Source organism: Tigriopus californicus, chromosome 10 (assembly GCF_007210705.1).
Source record: "Tigriopus californicus strain San Diego chromosome 10, Tcal_SD_v2.1, whole genome shotgun sequence".
In the NCBI taxonomy this organism is placed as follows: domain Eukaryota; kingdom Metazoa; phylum Arthropoda; class Copepoda; order Harpacticoida; family Harpacticidae; genus Tigriopus; species Tigriopus californicus.
The window spans coordinates 2,921,477-2,942,410 of NC_081449.1; the positions used below are offsets into that span (position 1 = coordinate 2,921,477).

The following is a 20,934-nucleotide window of genomic DNA, read 5'->3' on the forward strand; positions in this document are numbered from 1 at the left end:
TGATTACTACAGTCATTGGCACGTCCTTCTTGGCCATTGGAATTTGATGATAGCCTCTTGCCAAATCAATTTTAGAAATATACCCTTCCCCAAAGGATTGACGTTAAAATCCCAATGGGGATCATCACTTATTGGGGTTGCCACATTGAGTAGCTGGAAATTGCCGCATGGTCACCAAGATCAAACTTGGTTTTGGCAACTGTAAGCTCTTTCTTATGATAATAGGCGTATTTGGGCAAAAATTGAAGGTCCAGAGGTGGAGGTTAGCGCTGCACGCCATGTAATGTCACTGAATGCTTGTGAAAACAAAACGCGAAATATTTCAGTTGAGGTACCCATCAATAATGCAAGCAAATTGGTCTTCCCATTTTAATTTTACAAACACCAGCAATGGATGTAGTGGTGGAAGTAGTAGAAAATACCTGAGAGTGAGCAATGTCAATCAGATGACGTCCCTTCACATCTACAAGACGATTATTGTAATAAGAGAGATTACCATATAAGAAATTTGAGAACAAAATAAGCTGACAAACATTGGCCAAATATGTGTTTTCATTTGACAGTATCAATAAGCAATAAAATATACAAAGTGATTGTGTTAAGTCTTCATCAACTCGAAACAGAGAGATGGATTTTGTTCCCACTGTACAGATTCCACATCCATGGAATTTGGGAATCAAAACCAGAAGACAGCTATCCTCTAATAATACTGGCTGTTATCACATCCTCTCAGAATTATTCTTATCTCCATTGCATTGGCAACTTTTGCCAGTTTCAACATATGACAAAGAGAATTGCTTCCTATGGTCAATTTGAAGAAGAAAGGCGCTTTGAAGCTTGGATTTTTGTTCACTTGGATCAACAATACAATCTTGCATTTTCATTGATAGGGCAATGGATGGGACTTTGATCCTCCAAGTTCAGACATGTCTAGGGGTTCACAATGAATGAAGTTGTGCCTCAGACCTACCAAAACACTTCAAGAAGAACCTTTTTTTACAGGAATATTGAATGGCATTGGCTGGTGAGGGTGGGTGGGTTGTCAGAAAATTGGGATATCTGGACGGTCTCATTTGAACATTCTAAGCCAGAGTATGCCCCACCCATCTCTTACCACGTGAAGTCCACTAAGAGATAGAAGTCACATTTTATTACAAGGTCATCAAGGGATCAACGAAATGATTGCCCTGCGTACAGTCACTGCACAATGAGTCAAGAGCGAGTGTTCCAAGTGTTTTGAGTTTTTTCATCCCTCATGATCAGCTCCTGTCAAGTGACGGCTCTCGACCAAATAGCGAGAACCAGCAAAAGAGATGACGCGTCTCTTGCATGAGTGTTATTAGGTTTTGTAACGCAGCTCACTCAAAGTCACTCGATTATTGAAAAATTAATGGGCGGATGGTCCCAGTTGACTGTGATCTTTGTCTTAATTCTCCCTCCCTTTTTCCTTGAATTTGCTTCACTTGACATGCCCTACTTTTAAAACAATTTTTGTTAAGTCATGGATTTCTGGATATGGGGGACGAAAATTTTGTATCTCTTAAGCCATTCACTTAATTTCAAACACTCTTGCGATTTTGTTGAATTTTTTTCAAATTTGGGACCAAAATCATGCTCAGGAGATGAAATCAAAGTCATGTGCAGTAATTATTGTTTGAAATTTGAATTTTTGACCTGCTCTCGAGCACCTACATCAGCTTTTGATAGTAGTCCTTTGAAACGATCCGGTCTGCAAATAAACGAGCTCAAGATATTTTGCCTTTAATTGAGAAGATCTAGGTTTTATATGTCATTTCTATGTTTTGAAAATTGGCCCAAAGTTGCTCTGACCGAGAGTAGGCTGTATGGTTGGAAAGGCATTCATAGTTCATATTCCAAGAAGGTAATGGTTAAGTAAATGTTAAGGCATAGTGAACTCAAATTTAGTTGAGGAAAATGCTGAGGTGCTGAGTGGCGCTTTCAAGTCAGATGTATAAATGAATAATATGTTAGTTAATTTGATCTAAAGTATTCGGATTCTGTGGGGCAAGTTGGAGAGGTGTCCAAATGACAGGTAGATAGAAATACTTTAAAAAGTTACAACTGGGGGTTGTTCGTTGGGGCTACAAAGTGTAGGCTGCGTAGTCAAAGCTGCGTGATTATATTGCTATCTTGCGCACCTAGGCAAATCTGGTACGAGAAAAAAACTCAACACTATGTAGTCACATTTTGAACGCAAGTAAGCAAATCCTATGGATATTCATTGAGTAAGTTATAGCTGATGTTTAGAACACCTAACACGTGAGCATTTCCAGTCCACTCCATTGCTTCCCCACTCCATCCGTCTCTTGGCCTTAGAAAACAACAACAAAATTCGTGTGCGCGTGCACTTCTGCGAATGCGTACGAAAGGGCACAGAAAACGTTCATAGACACTTTTCATGAATGGCCAAGTGCATCTAGTGGGTTCAATCTGCGTACACCCGCCTTTCAGCTGAAAAAGACGAATGTGTACTGTATGATGGCGAGTGCAACCTGTACAATCATCCCAAGTGATTGAACGAGCCGAGTTGACAAATTTTAAATTGGCTTAAAATTCAGCTATCCCTTGGCCCTAAGTCCATTGTGTGGAATTCTATAGTGAACATCATGAGAGGATTGGCCGATATTCTTCGTCTTGAGGACTTAAGTGAGGCCAATTGGGAGCGGATTTTCCAGAGTTATTTCAAAACAAAGAACGTGAAGATCTTGGATATTGGTGGCCAAACCAAACTGGATGGAATCAATGAGCAATACAATTCGGATATCAAAAAGATATCTTTGAAATTAAGTGTTAATGGAGAAGACAAAGAAGTACACACGTTCATCAAAGTTCCTATGGATAGTATCTTACACGATACAAACGGCAAACTTGTCATGACCTTTGCCAAAGAAATATTCTGGTACAAGGAGGGATCCGTAATCCTAGGTTCCAAATATCCAGAGCTGAAAGGTTAGTGACATTGAGAGAATGGATAAGCTCTAGCCCAATTGACTGAAATTATCTTCACATGAAAGAATCAGGGAGATCTTCAACTTGAACCAAAAGGTAAACTTTACCAGCACTAGGAGCTTTCTTGTTCAAGAAAGCAAAGTACCAGTTGGTTGGGATGAGAGGAAGAAAATATGGAAATGGCATGATTTTTTGTCAACTCAAGATGACAAGCAAATTGCAATGCTTGACAAACTGAACTACGGTTTGGCGCATTCCAACCGATCGATAGGTAAATTCAAGGCTGGTAAATCATTCTGAAGCTCTGTGATAATCATTGGTTTGTCTTTGTAAAGTACTTGGTTTTGAGTGCAAATTACAGGATATTACATTATACTTCAACAGAAACAAAAAAGAGAAATAATTTAAAATATATATAAATATTGTTATTTTTGATTTAGTAAATACCCGCACGAACTTCAAAAAGATGTAACAAGGTCCAAGCAAAAAATGATTTATACTTTTATTCCGATTTGGCTTCGATCAAATCATTCAGATTTTTGAAATGGAAGGGCTCAATCAAGTTGCTAGTCTTGAGAATAGTGTGTTATTTCTTTAAATTGGCCCTTTCTTCATGTGCTTTGCTAATTTTAGGTACCGTTAAATTATGCGATAGCATTGTATTGCGCTCATCCGAGCACCATTCCAGTCAGACTTCACCCTTATCAAAAAATATTTTAGGCAATGTGCCCAATTCCACAAAATTGAACCAAAAATCAGGTTTGATGTGGTTTTAACACTGCACTACATTCTTAGCTCAGTAACAGAATGTCTCTTGCACAAAGAAGGCAACAACTTGAAATGCATGTCGAAATTTGTCTAAGCACAGTCCACATAAGGGGTCACTTCAATTTTTGCATTTGCTTTATGTAATCTCACTGGTTCTTGTTTTTACGGTAGTTTTTATTTTTTCTAATTACGAAAAAAACTCAATTAGGATATACTTAAAGGTAATTATTAATGTTGGCTGTGACAACGGAGCAGGAATATCCCTCAATTGGGACACCAATCATCAGATATCATATGGCAGGCTGAGCGAGAGAGCTGCCATCTGGCTCTGTAATGCACAAACAATCACTTAATTTGTTTTTAAGTCTATATTGTGAGAATGCCTCATTGGATCCGTTATTTTTTACAATATTACAATTTTGACAATTCAGCATCATGTATTGAGTCTTGTCCCTAAATAGGGTTGTTTGTTCGTTCGGAGTCAGAGGACAGCTCTCTCTCGCTCGGCCTGCCATCTGATATCTGATGATTGGTGTCCCGATTAAGGTATAATCCCGCTCCGTGATCCACAGCCAAACATGCAAAATTAATTGGACACCCCACGTACTCCATGGGTACCCCGACGTGGTTTCGTGAACGCAAATTTGAAATGCAACAATACTAAATTTTACCCAGTCGCATTTCAAAATGTGGGTTCACGAAACTATCTGATACTCTCAGTTGGTGCAACTGGTTACCGTTTGCCATCTTTTGTAACAAATCTTGGAGTATCAAAGCTGATTTCTCTCACTTCGAATATTGCGAAGGTGTTTCATGAAGTCCAAACTTGTTGAATTTCTTAAAGTTAATGAAGTCCTTCCTCCTAGCCAGCATGGGTTCCGAGCACATTTTAGCACGGTTACCCAACTGATTGAACATATAGGCCTGGTTATTGATGGACTAGAGAGACATGAATCAGTTGATGTAGTTTATCTCGACTTTGCCAAGGCCTTTGACAAGGTAGATCATGGCCTTTTAGTTAGCAAGCTCCATCAGATTGGGATCCCAGGCAAAGGTTCTCAATTGGCTAAGAAGTTTCATTTCTGGTAGGGAAGCAATTGGTTAAGGTTGAGGGATCTTTTGGTGACATACATGATATCAAGTTGGGTGTTCCTCAGGGTTCGATCTTAGTTTATAATATTCGTTGCCCCGCTTCAAAAGCTTAGTATTACTGCCAGTCTCTCTTCTTATGCTGACGATACAAATTTAGTTTCTGGTAGGAATGGTCAAGATTCCAGTAGCCTTGCAAAGGACTTAAATCGAATCTGCTCTTGGGTAACTGAGAGTAATATGGCCCTGAACGGAATGAAATTCCGCTCAATGACATTTGGGTCAACTCCTTTAAATACTCCACTCGTAGATAATGGAGGTAAAGATATGGATCAGGTCTCATCCATGAAGGATTCAGGTGTAGTCCTCCAAAATAATGGAAAGTTCAATGAGCAAATCCAGTTGAAGGTGGGTAAGGCTTTTCAAATGTGTGGTTGGATATATCGCACGTTTAAGTCCAGATATAGCCTCACGATGCTAACTCTGTACAAGTCGATTGTCCAGCCACATCTTGAATATGCCTCACCCATTTGGGCTCCAATGAGTTCAGCAGGTTTGCAAAAGGTCGAACACGTCCAAAGATGTTTCACTAGGAACATCACAGGATTGAGAGAGCTCTCATATTGGGAGAGGCTAAAAAAGTTGGGACTGTACAGTGTTCAGAGAAGGTACGAAAGGTATCTGATACTGTACGTCTTCAAAAGTATCCATGAGCTTTGTCCCAACCCAGGATTTAGGGTCAATTCTAGTGACCGTAGAGGCTTAATGTGCGTTTTGAGAGCACCTTCAAGCCCTCGAGAATCCAGGCTAGTTAAAACAATGAAGTCCAACTCTCTTCTTTCTCGGGCTCCTTCATTGTTCAATTTGCTGCCCTCAAATATTCGTAGGGCGTATGTAGGACAACCTTATATTCAAGGGTTAGCCAGCTCTAATTCGTTGGTCGATCAAATTTTCCCTATATACTCGTATATGTAAAAAAAAAGTTAAGTAAAAGTAATAAATTTCTCGTCTTGAACTGATGGTCCGCAAAGAAAATCGTTCTCATGGCTACAAAATAATCTGCCACTTTCTGCATTTTGATTTACCAATTTTGTATGGCATTTCATTGCCAGGTGTGGCGTTACTTTTCCTTGTAGCCACTGTATTTGCCACTTCTACCTACAAACATGTCTTTTTTGTCAGCAGCCTGGCCTTTTCAAATTAACCTTGCTTGATGAAATGCTTTTTATTTTGGGTGTAAATTGTATAATTCAAATTTCATCAAGATCGGCCGTCCTAAAAGGGGGCAAGAAATGAAAAAATAAGCATTATTAACTTTGATTCTGCTTACACGTTGACACTTTCATCATCAGACCCTATGTATCATTCCATTTTCAGTCGAATCAGAATCGCAATTCAAAGCCTGGCTAGGGTTTAATCGAATTTTGGAGCCCCATAGTTACTCTGGTTAGTCACAAAATCAGCACATACTGTACGTTATGTCTAGAGGCTAGAAATGGATACTTTCGTCGAAAGGTATCTTTCAAAGGTATAAATAGTATGAATGAAGATAACAGCGCTACATTTAATTGACTCAGAGAGTACAGTTAGCTTGACTTTTATAAGAATGTATGTTGATCCTTCAATGAATGCATCTGGCCCGTTCAGGGTCTGGTGCTCTATCGTCAGACTAACAACTAGATGTGGGGTTTTTTTTCAACCGATTTATTCGCCAAGTATCAGGTTTTGTCTTTCGTTCCAGGAATATCCCCCACGCTGTTTCATGGAGCTTCCACCTTTCAAGATGATTTCGTGTCCCCAGGTTGTTGTCGAAAGCATTGTTGCTTCTTTGCTTGGTGTCTTTGCACCAAGAAAGAGCAAGGCATCATGATCATGGAGGATTTGACTAAACTTCCTCAACCTTACCAAATGCACAATAAGATAAAAATTCTGCCTCTGGAGCACACCAAACTGGTTGTGGATAAAGTGGCTCATTTCCATGGCGCTTGGTGGCTTCTGCTCAATGATAAAGAAATCCCTTCGGACTTTCCCCTTAACCAAGCTAAAATCAAGGATATTTATGCCATGAAAACTCCTCTCGGTTTTGAGGCGATGATTCGCAAAATGTTCCAATCTAGTTTTAAGCATTTTGGAAACATGCGAATTGCCCGAGGCGATGACCAAGTCAAAATCGATGTCATGCTCAAAAGCGTTAAGAATATGGCAAAGGCGGTCTCTTCGGAATTCCTCGGGAAAAACGATAACTCTGTGTTCCGGACATTGCTTCACGGCGATTTGTGGAATAACAACATTTTGTTCCAATTAAATTCAGGCTAGTTCTCGACTCAAACTTGGCTACCAGCCATATGGACGAGGTTGTTTAATTTTTTTTAAACTGATTTCAGATGGAAGCCCAAAAGATGTCAAATTCATCGACTATCAAGTCTCCAACATTGGTCATCCCGCGGTGGATTTGTGTTATTTGCTGTATAGTTGCACGGATCGTCAATTTAGGGACCAGCACTTAACACAACTGCTGAGGTCCTATTTCACCATATTTTCCTCTTATTTATCGCCTCACATACCTGACATCAGTTTTGAGCAATTTTACCAAGAATTTCAAGATCGACGAGCCATCGGATTGGTGGGAGGTGTGTTGGTAAGAGGAACAAGTTTTGATTTTAACCGGATTCAATTTTGGATTCTCAAAGAACTTTCTTTCTTAAGGTGATGCCCAACTCTTTAAGTCCTGATCAAGTGACCATTAGCGGATTGAATTGGCAGAGCAAACTTGAAGAGCATCGACAAAAGTTATTTTTGTCGGAGACTTCTCATCCCTCCGTGAAGGAACTCCGTCGACGAGTCTTTGACATGATTGATGAGTTCGAGGAACTCGGGATATTTGAAAAGTACATCAAATAGCTTGCCTTTTTACGTAAATTGATATGAAAAGAAACCGTGAACTACGAATATATCAAATTCTTGCATTGCTGATTTGGACTCGGAGAAGCACTGCAAATCATAATCGCCTGCCTCGTATATATATACTATCTATGATACTGTAGCTAAGCAGCATCAGACTTGAACAATTTTTTGATCAAAATTCCTGATCAACCTTTCATTCAAGGGTTAGGCAGATCCGTCTACTCTAATTTATTAATGGATCAAATGTTGCATGAGTAAAAGCAAAGAAATAAATTAATTTTTCGTCTTCAACTGCTGCCTATTCCATCCCTTGTAACGGTAAGGAAGTCCGAAAAAAATGTTGAACTAAGGGTGTGCGTAATTTCGATGATTCCAAAATAGTTCTTCGATAAGTTGTATTTTCGAAGGTCTTTTAGTAAAGTCATACATTGTGGCCAACCTTGCTGGATGATAATTGGTTATTTTGATTGTCAAAACATCAAATTTGATGATTTGGGTGGTTTTCATAACAAACACCAGTATACTGTCGAATGCTTATGACTGAAGGGATGAAAATATGTGAAGCTCACGAATGCAAAGGAATGATTATGCATGGGATTTCCGTTTGGCTAAAGGGAATGAAATGTTGTCTATTCAGTTTTTGACAATTTCTTATGAAACACCTGCCATTTGCAAAAATGTTACTTCGAGAATGCCCGCAGTCGTGACTTTCCATTACCTCATTTTCTTTCGATTATAAAACATTTTATTGATTCAGACCTATTCTTTGACCAGCTTTTATGCTCAATTAAGGTTTTAGCTTTAGAGCATGTCTCTCTTTAGATTTAACTTGTTTTTGTGCGTATCTTAGTCATTTATAAGTACACATTTTGGCTGTGTGCAGCGATCATTTATTTCCTGGCAAAGTTGTTAGTCATGAATGAACAATAAAAAGTATTTGCCAATTGATTTGTTTGTTAATATTTTTATTAGTAGTAGTAGTATCAAGTAACCTGATGTCTTCACAAAACAAGGATTGGGGTTCGGCTTTCGGCCGTTTGATGGCGAGCGTCCACTTGCCGGAACCAAGCAAACAAGGACGGTCTTTGATTGAGCCTTCGGTAGGCTTCTCGCACATGATCGGGCTCCAAGGCCCCTTGAATCATATTTTCGGGCTCATTACTCCCACCCCCACTTTTGAGTCTCTGTCTTAAAGGGCTATTGTCGCCCTCACCATTGGCCGGGGTTGAGGCCTCGGGTAGAGCCTTACCCTTGTTCAGGTCACCTGCTTGCTTCAGTTGAACCATGGGAAATTGAGGATTCACAGCTTTGGGTCCCATAATCTTCAGCACTGGATCCCACGTATGCTCCGCCTCTTTTCTTACAATCAAGGCCATTTCCACCAAATGTCCCACGGTTTCATATGCAAAATAGGCAAAAATCTCCAAGGCCACCTTGTCCACCGTCATATGAAACCAAGTTTGGGTGTCACTCAAAAGCCAGTCGTGGAATCTGGTCATGTTTTTATTCATCTTCGCGCCCAAGAAACTGACCTGGCGGGCTCGCGAGAATTCGGCGTATTTGCGCTCGTCCAGATCTCTGGATAGCCGGTCCATTCGGCGGAGTCGCTCCATGCGAACTTCGTCCTGCAACTCTTCACTGGCAGCTTTAATCAAGGACCCATCCGTGTCAATTCGTCGCAAGAAGTCTTTACATTTTTTCACGCGTTTACATTCCGCACTCACGTTGTCGCCAGACAGGGCCTGAAATGTGGCCGCAGTGTCGCGAACGGACAAGTATTTCAAGAGGCGTTGAATTTTCACGGGTTGCCGCCTCTGGAGGAATAACAGCTCTTCCAATCCAATTTGGCTATTGGTACGCCTCTCTGCCACTTCTTGGGCTCGGAACAGGATCTCTCTCATTTGTTCCAAGACGAGCTCTTCTAAGATTTCGGCCGTCTCTCGTTTGGGACGGATGGAGTCGCCAAAAGCAAACATCATATCACGGATCTCGTCCCAATACGTCACGGAGGGAACCAAATTGGATGGATCCAAGCTCTCCATGATGATCTGATCAGTCACTATCAAGTACTAAGCCTTGAACAAAGGTGATGCGCGGACTAGATCGTCCAACTTCACGCCAAACAGCTCGGATTCAATGGGTTGTCCCAGGACGTACATGGGGTTCTTCACTGCATATTCCACATAGATCTGACCGTACACGCTCTTTAACAAGTCTCGCACGATGGGATGAGTGACCGTGGTATCTGTGTTCATCACGAGCTTGACCCCCGTGGGCGTTTCATAGTAATTCAAGCGATATTTACTGGTTTTGTAACTCAGGAAACCATCCTTCATGTCCGCAGGTGAAAGCTTATTGACGAACGATTTGATGGAGAACAGCATACCATACAACAGCTTGGCCTCCTGTAATAAATTCGAGCACAAGTATAACATGCATTCTAGACTGAGCGATTTCATTAACATATTGACATTATTAAACTGATTTGTTTCAAGGAGTCCTCGTTTAACCCAAAACTTCAATTGAGAAGCCAGAGTAGTGGGTAACAAAGGCCATGACTAGGGCTCTCTAATAGAGCCCTAACCATGACGTAGGCTTTTTAATTCCACGATCAATCCCATGAAAAATCTGTCGCAACCAAGAATGATGCTTAGTTTCAGGATTTCAAGTATTCGCCCGTGAAGCCAATTGTTTCTCCAATATTGCACTTCATAGGACGTCTCAATTGTTCTCACTAAAAAACATGTCATAAAGAAGGAAACGAAAAAAGCTGTTTTTGAAATTTTGATCAGCGCTGTTATGACACGAGTTCAAGTATGTTCAACTGATTTCTTATTTCCCATACTTTGTATGATTGACTGTTCTGGCTCTTATCGAATGTATTTTGCGATAATTTAAACAGGTCACATAATTTATGCAAAATATGAAAGTGGGGAAGGTGCTCACCAAATCGGCCTAATTTCACACACAAGAATCGTACAAAACGCTTGACACCTCGGTTTGACTTTTTCATTTGTTTCTATACCTCTGCACCTGTGAGTGATCCTAGATAATTCAGATCTCGTTACCTCGTTCCTCTCCATGGAGGTATTCTTTTTGCGGTTCCATTCTCGGTAGTAAATCAGATTGCCTTTCTCATCGAAAAGCCACAAATTGAAAATGGTCATGATGACCGGGCTTCAGTCAAAGTTCAATCAATGTGACCGAGAGCAGCCAGCTCACACCTTTAATACCAATGTCAGTTTCATCATTGGTGTGATTTGTCGCTTTGGAAGGGAGACTAAAGGGGAAGAAAACCCCCGAGTTGAAAAAATCAGCTGATATGAAGGGTGACCAGAGCTATTTTGATAGATTCTTCAAGATGGTGAAGTGAAGGGAAGGAAACTAACACCCGGCTAAGGAAAACACGAGAATGCTTAAGGATAGGACTTTGGTGCATATACGGGTGTTATGGTGCATTTAGATGACCGCATTTTCAGCACATTTAAGTGACAAAGTTGTGCTTCACATGTCAAATGCTGACCCCTGTTCAGACTACAGAGCCAACTTCGATCGAAGTTTTGGAATCGTCCTTGAATAAGTGTTTAAATTTTACAAATGCACGGTCAAGAAGCAATCGATTATTGCACAAAACTACACGAAGAATTCATTATAGACATGATTTAGAATGAAACTGAAAATTTTGAGACTGGTGCAAGTTAGTTTTTTATTTCAGGCGGTGATTTCACGCCAAATCACTTAATTACTCCGTTCAACTGACGAAAAATTAGCGCTTTGTAATTCATTAAGCTTCTGGCATACTTTTTTTTGATAAATGTGGTCCACAAGTTGACGCGAATTCCTTGTTAAAAACGGGTTGTTAAATATTAGAATTGGGTGTGGAGAGCGCACGATTATCATTCCTGTCCGAAATGGAGGCACTGTTCGTCTCTCGTCGCCCCTCCGGGGAGATCGATCCGACATGATGACAGTTCTCCTAAGACGCGTTATTTTGAGTGTGCAAGATAATCATCCACTGTTGTTTACCTAGTCTTATGAACGCCTGTGTTTCACTCATTCGTAACCAAAAACATGATGGATTGAAAAAAGGTACTTGTTATAACTCTCTTAGTTTGGTCACGCTTAATCTTGCATTGGACGTCACCAAGACTAGGGCTCTCTAGTAGAAGAGTACGAGTATGAAAAGCGAACCCTGACGGGCGCAGCCTCCAAGATCCAAGAAGTCAAATTCTATAACAATGGAAAATAATCGGAACCAGTTGAAGGTGACAATGCGTGCTCTAATCCTGCCGACGACTATTTTTCAAAGGAGAGGCAAGGTCATGTCGCTTCTTGCTCTGGTGGTTTTTTTCTTACTTTTTCGTTTGAATTTGGAGTAATTCAAGATGTATTTCAGATATCAACGGAAAGTCCAAGTAAGTCACCCAACTTCAAAAATGAATTTGAAGTGAGGCCATTTTGGATCGGTCATGATTGGCCTGATTGGTCAAGTAAATGTAGATACTTAGCACTGAGTTCTTGAGAAAATTGCCCAAATCATGGTTTACGTGCATATGATGATACTGGCTGTGCTACTTACTTTTATGTTATGTCAACTCCAAGCTGAAGTCTTCACTAGCAAATCTTTTCGTCCGACAACGAACCCGACATACGTTTATTGACAACGCCGGTTGAAAGCGGGTGATTTACTTGGACTCTCCGTCGATATCTGAAAATACTTTTTGAATTACTCCAAATTCAAACGAAAAAGTAGGAAAAAAACCACCGGAGCAAGAATCTACATGACATTGGCTCTCCTTTTGAAAATAGTCGTCGGCAGGATTGGAGCACGCATTGTCACCTAAAATGGTTCCAATTTTTTTCCATTGTTACAAATTTCGGCTTCTTGGATCTTGGAGGCTGCGCCCGTCAGGGGTCGCTTTTCATGCTCGTACTCTTCTACTACAGAGCCCTAACCAAGACTGGTCCTTTTCATTGAGGGAGACAGCGCCCTCTGCTTCGTCTAGGTGCGGACAAACAAACATAGAAACTAGAGAACACGTTTTAACATGCTAGATTTCATCAAGGGGTTATTAGATGAAAAATGTATTGCTGAAGTACTGTGACTCAATGAATAACCCTACAACTTCAAATCCTCTAGGGGTAAAGTTCCAAACAAATATGACATGTAAATAATCATTTTAAAGGAGGTTGAAAACAACATGATTGACACTTTTTCAACCATCATTTTCACCAAAAAAGAACTACAAAAAGCACAGCTTAACAAGTTTTTGATGAGCAACTTTTAAAACATCACTATCTCTAGTATTGAAGTTAGTCTTTTAGGAGATTTCACGGAAAAAACCAATCACAAAAAAGTTGCTGGTATACTACAAGTATACAATATGTAGCTTCTTGTTTATTTCAATTTAGAGGTCAAAAGGGTTGATAATTTTATTTTTTTTAGGATTTGAAAGGTCTCTCAGAATATTGTTGGTCTATTTATGGAGTTAGAATGTATCAACAATAAGACGTTCAGCGAAAAATACCTTTTTCAAATAAAAGCTCTAGCTCAAATCAGGCATCTTAGAGCTCGTTCTTGTCCTGTTGCATTTGTTTTTCCGTAAAGAGAGAAGGCAGAGGCGAATGAAAAGGACTATCGTTTAACATACAGTTGTTTAACATATCGCCAAAAATTGGAGCACGTTCCAACTCAAATATGTGGCAATGTGCTCGAGAATATGTTGTATGAAAACCGTGTGTGACTACAAGATGTGCCAAAACAATGCACCATAAATAGTTGTTCCTCAGTAAAAGGAACCAATTACATGTACAAATACTTTGGCAAAAAGCCAGTAATTTGTAACACAACCTTTAACCGCCAAAAGTTGCAATGGCGTTACTTGTTCCAGTTACTTGTACTAAATTTCCAAACAAGCAATATTACAGGTTTTTCTGCCTCGTCAAGACCATAATTTGCTTAGTCAATGATTACATTTTTGTTTCACACAATCCCAAAGTCTAATGAGTCCTTGCCAATAAATGGTAATGATTAGACCTCGAAAAAAAGGTTAAAACCTGAAAAAAACTGTAACTTTCTTGCCCTTTTCCATTTTTTTTCTCATTTTTTAGCCATTTTCCACTTTGTCGACTATTTTTCAACCTATTTATCCACTTTTTTTTTACATTTAAGAACATTCATTGCCCTTTTATTGCCATTTGGGCACTTAACTGCTGTCTTCATGACTTGTTGTTCCTTATATGGGACCTTTTTATTTACTTCTTTGCAGCATGAACACATGAAGGATTGAATTCTCAGCTAGAACCTTTCAACTTTTTTTTATGTTTGGTTTAGGTTTTCACTTGTTTCAAAGAATGTAATCCCCTGCATAATCAAAAAAAAAGACTATGATTAGTATGGCTCTTGCCACTAAAACTCTCTACAATACTTGGTCTATCAATGAATAGAATATATCAAATTCAACTCCCTTTTTTGATTTGGGAAACTTTGCAAAAAAGAGAACCAGTATTTCAGCTAGATTTACCGTCCTGGGTTTCAACCTACTCATTTTTTTAATAACAAAAGTACCCTCAGCACCAAAACAGTAGGCTCCAGAAGAGAGTCAGTGTTTTGCCATGACATCTATATCATTTTAAACGTTGCCTAATGTCAAAATTTGCAAGTAGTTTTGCTTAATTTCTTATGAACTCAATGGATAGCCAAGAACTCAATGAATAGCCGAGAACTCAATGGCTAGGCGAGTAAATACAGCTGGTTGCCTAGATTTGGAAGAGATAAAAATACAGCAAAAGGGCTAAAAAGGGCTAAAACGACCTTTTCTGCAGCGTAACAATTCTTTTTGATTTGTAACAACTTGTTTTGTATATTTATACCTGTTTTTTTGCACATTTTAACAACTTTTTTCGAGTTTCCTCAACTTTGTTTTCGCATTATTGTTGTTACCTTTTAAAAACATATTTTGGCTAAAAAGGGACCCTTTTTTTCGAAGTTCTACTAATGAATATTAATATTGTTTTTTTGTTAAGCGGTGCATCGCTCCCATTCTTGGCCATGCTTGTTTGGCTAACTCAATGGTAATATATAATGGGCATATAATGTCCTTTCAAAATTTGAAGTGCTTCAACAGTATGGGGATAAGATGCCTCAAACCTTTTTGAAATATGAAAAATTTTCAAGTTTTAATCCAATGTAAGACAACTGATTTGTTGACTTTGGTTCAATTTTGTTCATTGTTATTAGAAACTGTTTTTGAACACGTTTCAAAAATAAAAATCATTGGCAGTATTTGATTAACCAGATTATTAATTGTGTCAGATCATCATGTTCTAGAGATAGGGTCGACCATTACTCTTAAGGTGGCGTACGCTCTAGAGTAAGACCGGCCAAAAAGGTTGGTCTGGCTAAGTTCAAGTTCAAAGATGAACATTGGCCCTTAATTATAGAACGGCTGGGGTGAGTTTGACCCCATTTCAATGCTGAAAAAGGAATCATCCATAGATGTAGCCGTAAACAAAATGATTCTCGTTTTTGAGGACGTCTGTTCCACTCTAGCAATCTCTGAACGTGTTCCACAAGGCGGGGCACAGTCTTAAATTCCAAAGTATAGGAAGAATTTGTTCAAAAAGAGTTACAAAGTGGCAAAAAGGCTTCAGGGCAATTTGAATCCAGAATCCATCAAAAAAATCAACTCTATGGCACACTATTCATTCAAAAAAAGGATTAATTGCCTGTCTGAAGCGTCAAGTACTATAAACGTGTTAGATCGACGTAACTGATAACCAGTGAGTCTGTCTTTGTCGCTGCGATTGTACGAGCCACAGACAGCCGGCCAGTAGATTTAATGACTTGAAGTTAAAATGCAGATATTTGGCTAATGGTTAAGTAATTGATATTTTTTGAATGAATCGTGTCCCAAAGAGTTCATTATTTCATTCAAAACTATGACAAGTTTTCCTAATATATATTTAATTAGATATGTATATCAAAATTTTTCCGTCTTCACTACCGATCTGGTCACCCTAATCACAACACTCCCTAAAGGGTTTCTTCCCGGACTTCTAGAAACATGGACTATGAATGCCTCCCCCATAAACATAATTCATCCTGATTCAGGTCCCCTTTCATACGCATTTACAAAAAATATGAGAGGCTCAAAAATAAGAGAATAGAGCGTGGTAATCAATAGCAAATTACTTTTACAATTTCAAACGGGAAAATGCCGTTCCCCCAGGTCAAATCCTTCAAAACTTATGTAACTGTCTGTGAGGTATGACTACATAACTTTGCTACCTCGGTGAGTTTCCTCAACCACATTTTGGGCCCTAGTTGGGCTCAGTTTATTCATATGATCAGATCTTATGATCACAGTTTTCAAAATTTTAATTAAAATGAATGACTTACAGAGCACACATTTTCCGCTGAAGCTGTAACTCCACATGCCTAGAAGTCCGTGGATCATTGCTTCAAATTCCGAATCACACACACACACCGAAAGCATGGCCTCTTTCCGACAACTGATCTCGGTGCTCCGCCCCTTAACGGCCGTGACAGCCGCTTCACCCGCCCCATGTCGTGCACCCGTGATGCGACTAGCCCGTGGTCTATGGACCGTACCGTCCATAGGCGCGTCCGCAACGGGTTTGATGCCCCGATCTGGGAGCTGTCTGGCGGGTTCACCGCTCCGCCGCCATTTTCACGACAAAATCACGTTGAAAAGCAAAAGTTTCTCAGAGAGTGGCACCTCCGGACGGCTCTATTACCTGGATTTGATTGAGTCCCACGAAGGTATCCGTCACATTAATGAACCAATTAGATTAACATTATTCTCCACCGATTAGTTGGCGGTACTCATTTTTAAATTTGTGGCCAAATGTGAACAGATGTAGGTAGAGACTTAAAGGATTATTCTTATCGAGTTAGGTAAGGTTAGGTGTGATTAAGTTAGCTTAAGTTGAACAAAGAAGCGCTGCCAACTAATCTGTGAAGAATAACGTTTACCCATTATTTATCCTTGGGGTCGCCTCGTTTGTGTCAAGTCTCTTCTTAGGATTGTCGTTCGGATTCAACCCCATGCTAATGATTCCCAATCATGTCAGTTTTAATAGATTCGGCAGACTGGCGCGTTCTCGGCATGCTCATTGTAGCCTGGGGTTGTGAGGCAATCTCTAACAAGGGTAAACTAGAGCAAATGAATCCCGGAAATCGCATAAATGGCCCCCCAAGTTCTCGTCTTTGGAACTGAATGTTCTCACTCTAGTTCTCGGCTGTTTGCCGGATTTTCTGCGGGATTATTGCTTTGATTGAAAAAATTATTGTTGTGAAATTACCTGCATGCATGACATTCCATATGTCACCTAACACAATGAAAGAGGGGTGTAAAACCAAAAATGTCCCCGTGATTTCTCATGCTCACATCATCTGTTTATTGTTACTATTAACCGCCCATCTTTTCCAGGCGTGTCCAATTGCTTCCAATTGGCCGAGCTCTCCCGAGGTCGTCGAACGCACATCATGATGAGCCCCGGGGATGCCCAAATCCTGGCTGACAATCTCAAACTCATCCAAAAAATGATGGTCATGGACACGATTAGTAAGTACACCATTCCCAACTCATCGTCGGCTCAGGATATTTTGCTTCTTACACACCCTTTTCCTCAACAGGGGCTGGTGATGAGGAAGTCCAAGATTGGACTTCCAGCGATTTTCCCAAGTACAAATACGAGGTCAAAACCAAATTAAGCGCAAACGGACCTTGGCTCAAGATCGTCTGGTATGATTCAGAGCGAACCAGGATGATCTTCATGGATGGGAGCTTGGTCGAAAAATTGCGTGACCACATCCTCACTGATTTAGACTCGCTCAAATCGAGTTCAGTTTGATATTCTTCCCATACCCTCTTCTCATGATTATTATTTTTTTTTGTATTAAACTCACCAATAAACAAATTTACTACCTGGTTTAAAATTGCAACTTCCGCGTTTATTTTCAAATTCGTGAATTAAGTGAAGGTTTTTGGAAATGGTGGATAGACACTTGGTCCCGATTTTGGATTAGAAATAATTCTCCATTTTGAAAACGTGTTATTAGTTGCAAACCCAAATTTGATGGTACTTCAAGGCTTCGTGAGTACACAATGTGGATCAGATGATGTTTAAATTAATGAAAGTGGATGGATCATTTCGATGGTGAAGAAAAATCCAACCAACATCAGAAGGTCGGTAAACATTATTCTCCACCGATTAGTTGGCGGTGCTACATTCTTAACTTAACCTAACCTAACACGATATTGATGACCCTTAAAGTCTTTATCTAAACCTTTTAACATTTTGCCACAATTTAAAAATGAACACCGCCTACTAATCGCTAGAGAATAAGGTTTATCTCAAATCACATCGAAATTCAAGATGAAGCATCAATAAAGAAGTGGCTGAAAATCAATTTTGAATATCTACAACAATATGGTCACTTAACACATGGATCGAAAGGCAATAATTTTGGGCTTTTTCGTTGAAGATGCTTCATCACCATGTTCCAAATGTCGAAATAAACTTCCTTTTAAGCAACAGGACAGGCCTGCATGCAAATAGCTCTCGGGTAACTTTGCGAGGAAAATGAAATTTGATTCATCTAGATCCCGTGATCTCCCTCGCTCAACTCATGAACCACTGGAAAATGGACGGGGGAGCTAGGCTTCGACAAATGAGATTTCAGAATCGAGTCAAAGCGTTCTAATAAGACTGATCCCGAGGGGGGACTACGACTGCATATTTCCATTTTTAGCTCAATCGAATGACCAAGAAATGGCCTCTCAAAACTCACTACAAAACTCTGCACAAAAGAATGAGCTAGCCTTCTTCTGATAATTGATTGCCAAAACAGGGCTAGTTCAAACATTCTGTGCTTTGTTATGTATTGCGTTCTGAGCCGTCAGAGGTTCATAGTCACGCTCATGTCCATATTTCAGAGGTTCATACGTATTCAACCTATTGTCCACAGAAGCACGAGAATTAACATCCGAGTCATTCAATAAACAACCAAGACACAATTGCCGACCAACCCACCATCTATAAAGCCTCCCGAGTCCAGCCAATGGCAACTCAACTATGACCCAAATATTTTATATCGTTACTCAATCCACATAACACTAGCGAAATCACAAATGGCAATATACGTAGAAGAAAAATGATGAATAACCAACCAACCTCACTGGATCAAAAATTAAAACCAATCAATAGGAGAAGTAGTCAGCCATTAAAAAAGTATGTAAAAAAAAGAAAAAGCAAACCCTTAGGTAAGAAGCAAGATATTTAAATATATTGAAGACACCGGAATCTCATAACAGAATCTCACTAAAACTCTTGGTAAGTATTGACACTTGATGAGTGAAACCCGATAAAGTCCCAGGATTCCAGTCTATGACGGTTCACTGCACAATTAATCGGTTTTCCGCCCCCGGATATTCGGCCATCACATCCTGACAGCCTTCCCGGATCCTTTTGGCCAATTCATGGCTTTTGGCCTTGCTCCCCGAGATTTGCACCACCACAAAATAATGCTTAGCCAACCAAGCCCGGATTTTGTTCAATTTGACCTCAAAATCGTGATCCGCAATCGAATCGCCCATCTTAATGACCTTCTCCTTGAGCCGAATATGCGGCGCTTCCACTTCAGGATCCGCCTCGAGATTGACTGGTTCGAATCGCAAGTTATTCCTATGATGCCGCGCTTTCCGCACCGCGGCCTCGGCCTCATTATCGTTCATAAGGCGGAATGTGGGCACCTGACTGACCTTGCCTTTCTCTGTGACCAGATACATTTGACGTTTCTGGTCGTCGGCGGCCATGGCTTTGAGCTCGACAAGCTTCATGAGTTGCCGTTCGTTCTTGAGGGTGATGTACTGGATTTGGCTGTCCTCTTTCAATTGGGTGGTGTCCACGCGTTTCAGCCACAACGAAGAGGTGGACAACGGCATTTGGGAACGGCTCGAGGGTAGGAATAGGCTACGGCTAGCCGTCAACCAGCCACGGGTGAGCAGTGAGGCCATGATATTTCTAGCTAGGGCGGTCAAGATGGGATAATGGAATACACGTACGCCCAAGTATTCAGTAGGGTCGTCTGAGCGAGGTTGAGAGCAACTGTTTTGGTTTTCGTAACATCGGTAACATCCTCAGACAGAGATACAGAGTGGTTCAACTGAAATGGACGTACTGTCGTTATTTCTGTTAGATATTAAGGAGGTCAAGGCAGAAGTGGTATAGCTTGTTTTCATGGTCATTGAATGGGGAGGTGTGGCATTGCTGGTCAAAAGCGAGGGGTTTTATTTTCACGTTTTGTTCGGTATAACAAATAGAGTTAACGTGTTTTCAAAAGCCATGTAGTACCAGGGTTTTTTTCTGACTGACCGTCATTTTTGTCTTGTTCTGACAATCATCAAACATTGAACCCTTTGCACCTGACCACCAAAAAAAAACAATCTAATGTCACTAAACAAACGTAATATGCATGCCTGGCAAAGAAATCAAAGATGTGGCCAATCGGATAACATTTGTCATTCAATGTGCGGAAACACGGCGTGCAATATGGGCCAAAGCCCAGCATGCTCATACGAATCCATCAAAGCCCAACTAAAAAAAAACTCAAAGACATACAAAAACATACTCTCAAACCTAATGATAACATTAGGGTTAATCGTCACTGATAGCTCAAGAGCCCAATTTGGGGAAACGTTATTCTCCACCGATTAATGGGCGATACTACTTTTTTAAACTTAACTTAACTTAACTAAATCAAACCTAACCTTACCCAACCAAACATGATATTGATAACTCTTAAAGTCTCTATCGAACCGTTTTAACCAGAGGCTTTAAAATTTTGCCTCAAATTTAAAAAATAAACATTTATCCCCAATTTAGGGTGCATAAGATCTCCTCTATATGGTCCACAACCTTAAGACGAAGAAGCACGTTTCGTGATCTGGCACTTCGCCAGAACTCTGAAGAGAAGAATGCTGTCGAGAAAACTTTGGCTTCACCCTGTAAAAAACATCTGCCCCCAAAGTACAAATTCAATAACAATAACACTTTCTAGAACATCATCTTGATCGGGCTTATGGCCTCAGTTGACCCCTTGGTCGGCGATAATGCCTTCAAACGATGCTTCAAAAAATTCAAAAGCCGTGTTGATCCCCCGAACTGTTCCGAATT

At 40.2% G+C, this 20,934-nt stretch overlaps 5 protein-coding genes across 5 annotated transcripts; 2 read left to right on the forward strand and 3 right to left on the reverse strand.

Moving 5' to 3' along the window:
• The first annotated feature begins 2,366 nt into the window (after window positions 1-2,366).
• Window positions 2,367-8,022, forward strand: LOC131887557 (uncharacterized). Its single transcript, XM_059236170.1, has 4 exons — window positions 2,367-2,970; window positions 6,569-7,138; window positions 7,212-7,465; window positions 7,534-8,022. Exons 1-4 carry the CDS (start codon window positions 2,628-2,630, stop codon window positions 7,726-7,728), a joined length of 1,362 nt encoding a protein of 453 aa, XP_059092153.1. The 5' UTR covers window positions 2,367-2,627; the 3' UTR covers window positions 7,729-8,022.
• Window positions 8,023-8,601: 579 nt separating this feature from the next.
• On the reverse strand, window positions 8,602-9,773 carry LOC131887559 (transcription initiation protein SPT3 homolog). The gene has a single exon (XM_059236174.1). The coding sequence runs from the start codon at window positions 9,771-9,773 to the stop codon at window positions 8,733-8,735; it is 1,041 nt and encodes a 346-aa protein (XP_059092157.1). The 3' UTR covers window positions 8,602-8,732.
• On the reverse strand, window positions 9,315-11,035 carry LOC131887560 (trafficking protein particle complex subunit 1-like). Its single transcript, XM_059236175.1, has 2 exons — window positions 10,800-11,035; window positions 9,315-10,136 (listed from the first exon to the last, which is right to left on the reverse strand). Exons 1-2 carry the CDS (start codon window positions 10,896-10,898, stop codon window positions 9,801-9,803), a joined length of 435 nt encoding a protein of 144 aa, XP_059092158.1. The 5' UTR covers window positions 10,899-11,035; the 3' UTR covers window positions 9,315-9,800.
• Window positions 11,036-16,166: 5,131 nt separating this feature from the next.
• Window positions 16,167-17,695, forward strand: LOC131888191 (uncharacterized). The gene is made up of 3 exons (XM_059236985.1): window positions 16,167-16,516; window positions 17,187-17,321; window positions 17,393-17,695. The coding sequence occupies exons 1-3, from the start codon at window positions 16,168-16,170 to the stop codon at window positions 17,608-17,610; spliced, it is 702 nt and encodes a 233-aa protein (XP_059092968.1). The 5' UTR covers window position 16,167; the 3' UTR covers window positions 17,611-17,695.
• A 1,328-nt stretch (window positions 17,696-19,023) lies between these two features.
• LOC131888043 (uncharacterized) lies at window positions 19,024-19,884 on the reverse strand. Its single transcript, XM_059236820.1, has one exon. The coding sequence runs from the start codon at window positions 19,773-19,775 to the stop codon at window positions 19,155-19,157; it is 621 nt and encodes a 206-aa protein (XP_059092803.1). The 5' UTR covers window positions 19,776-19,884; the 3' UTR covers window positions 19,024-19,154.
• Window positions 19,885-20,934: the final 1,050 nt, after the last annotated feature.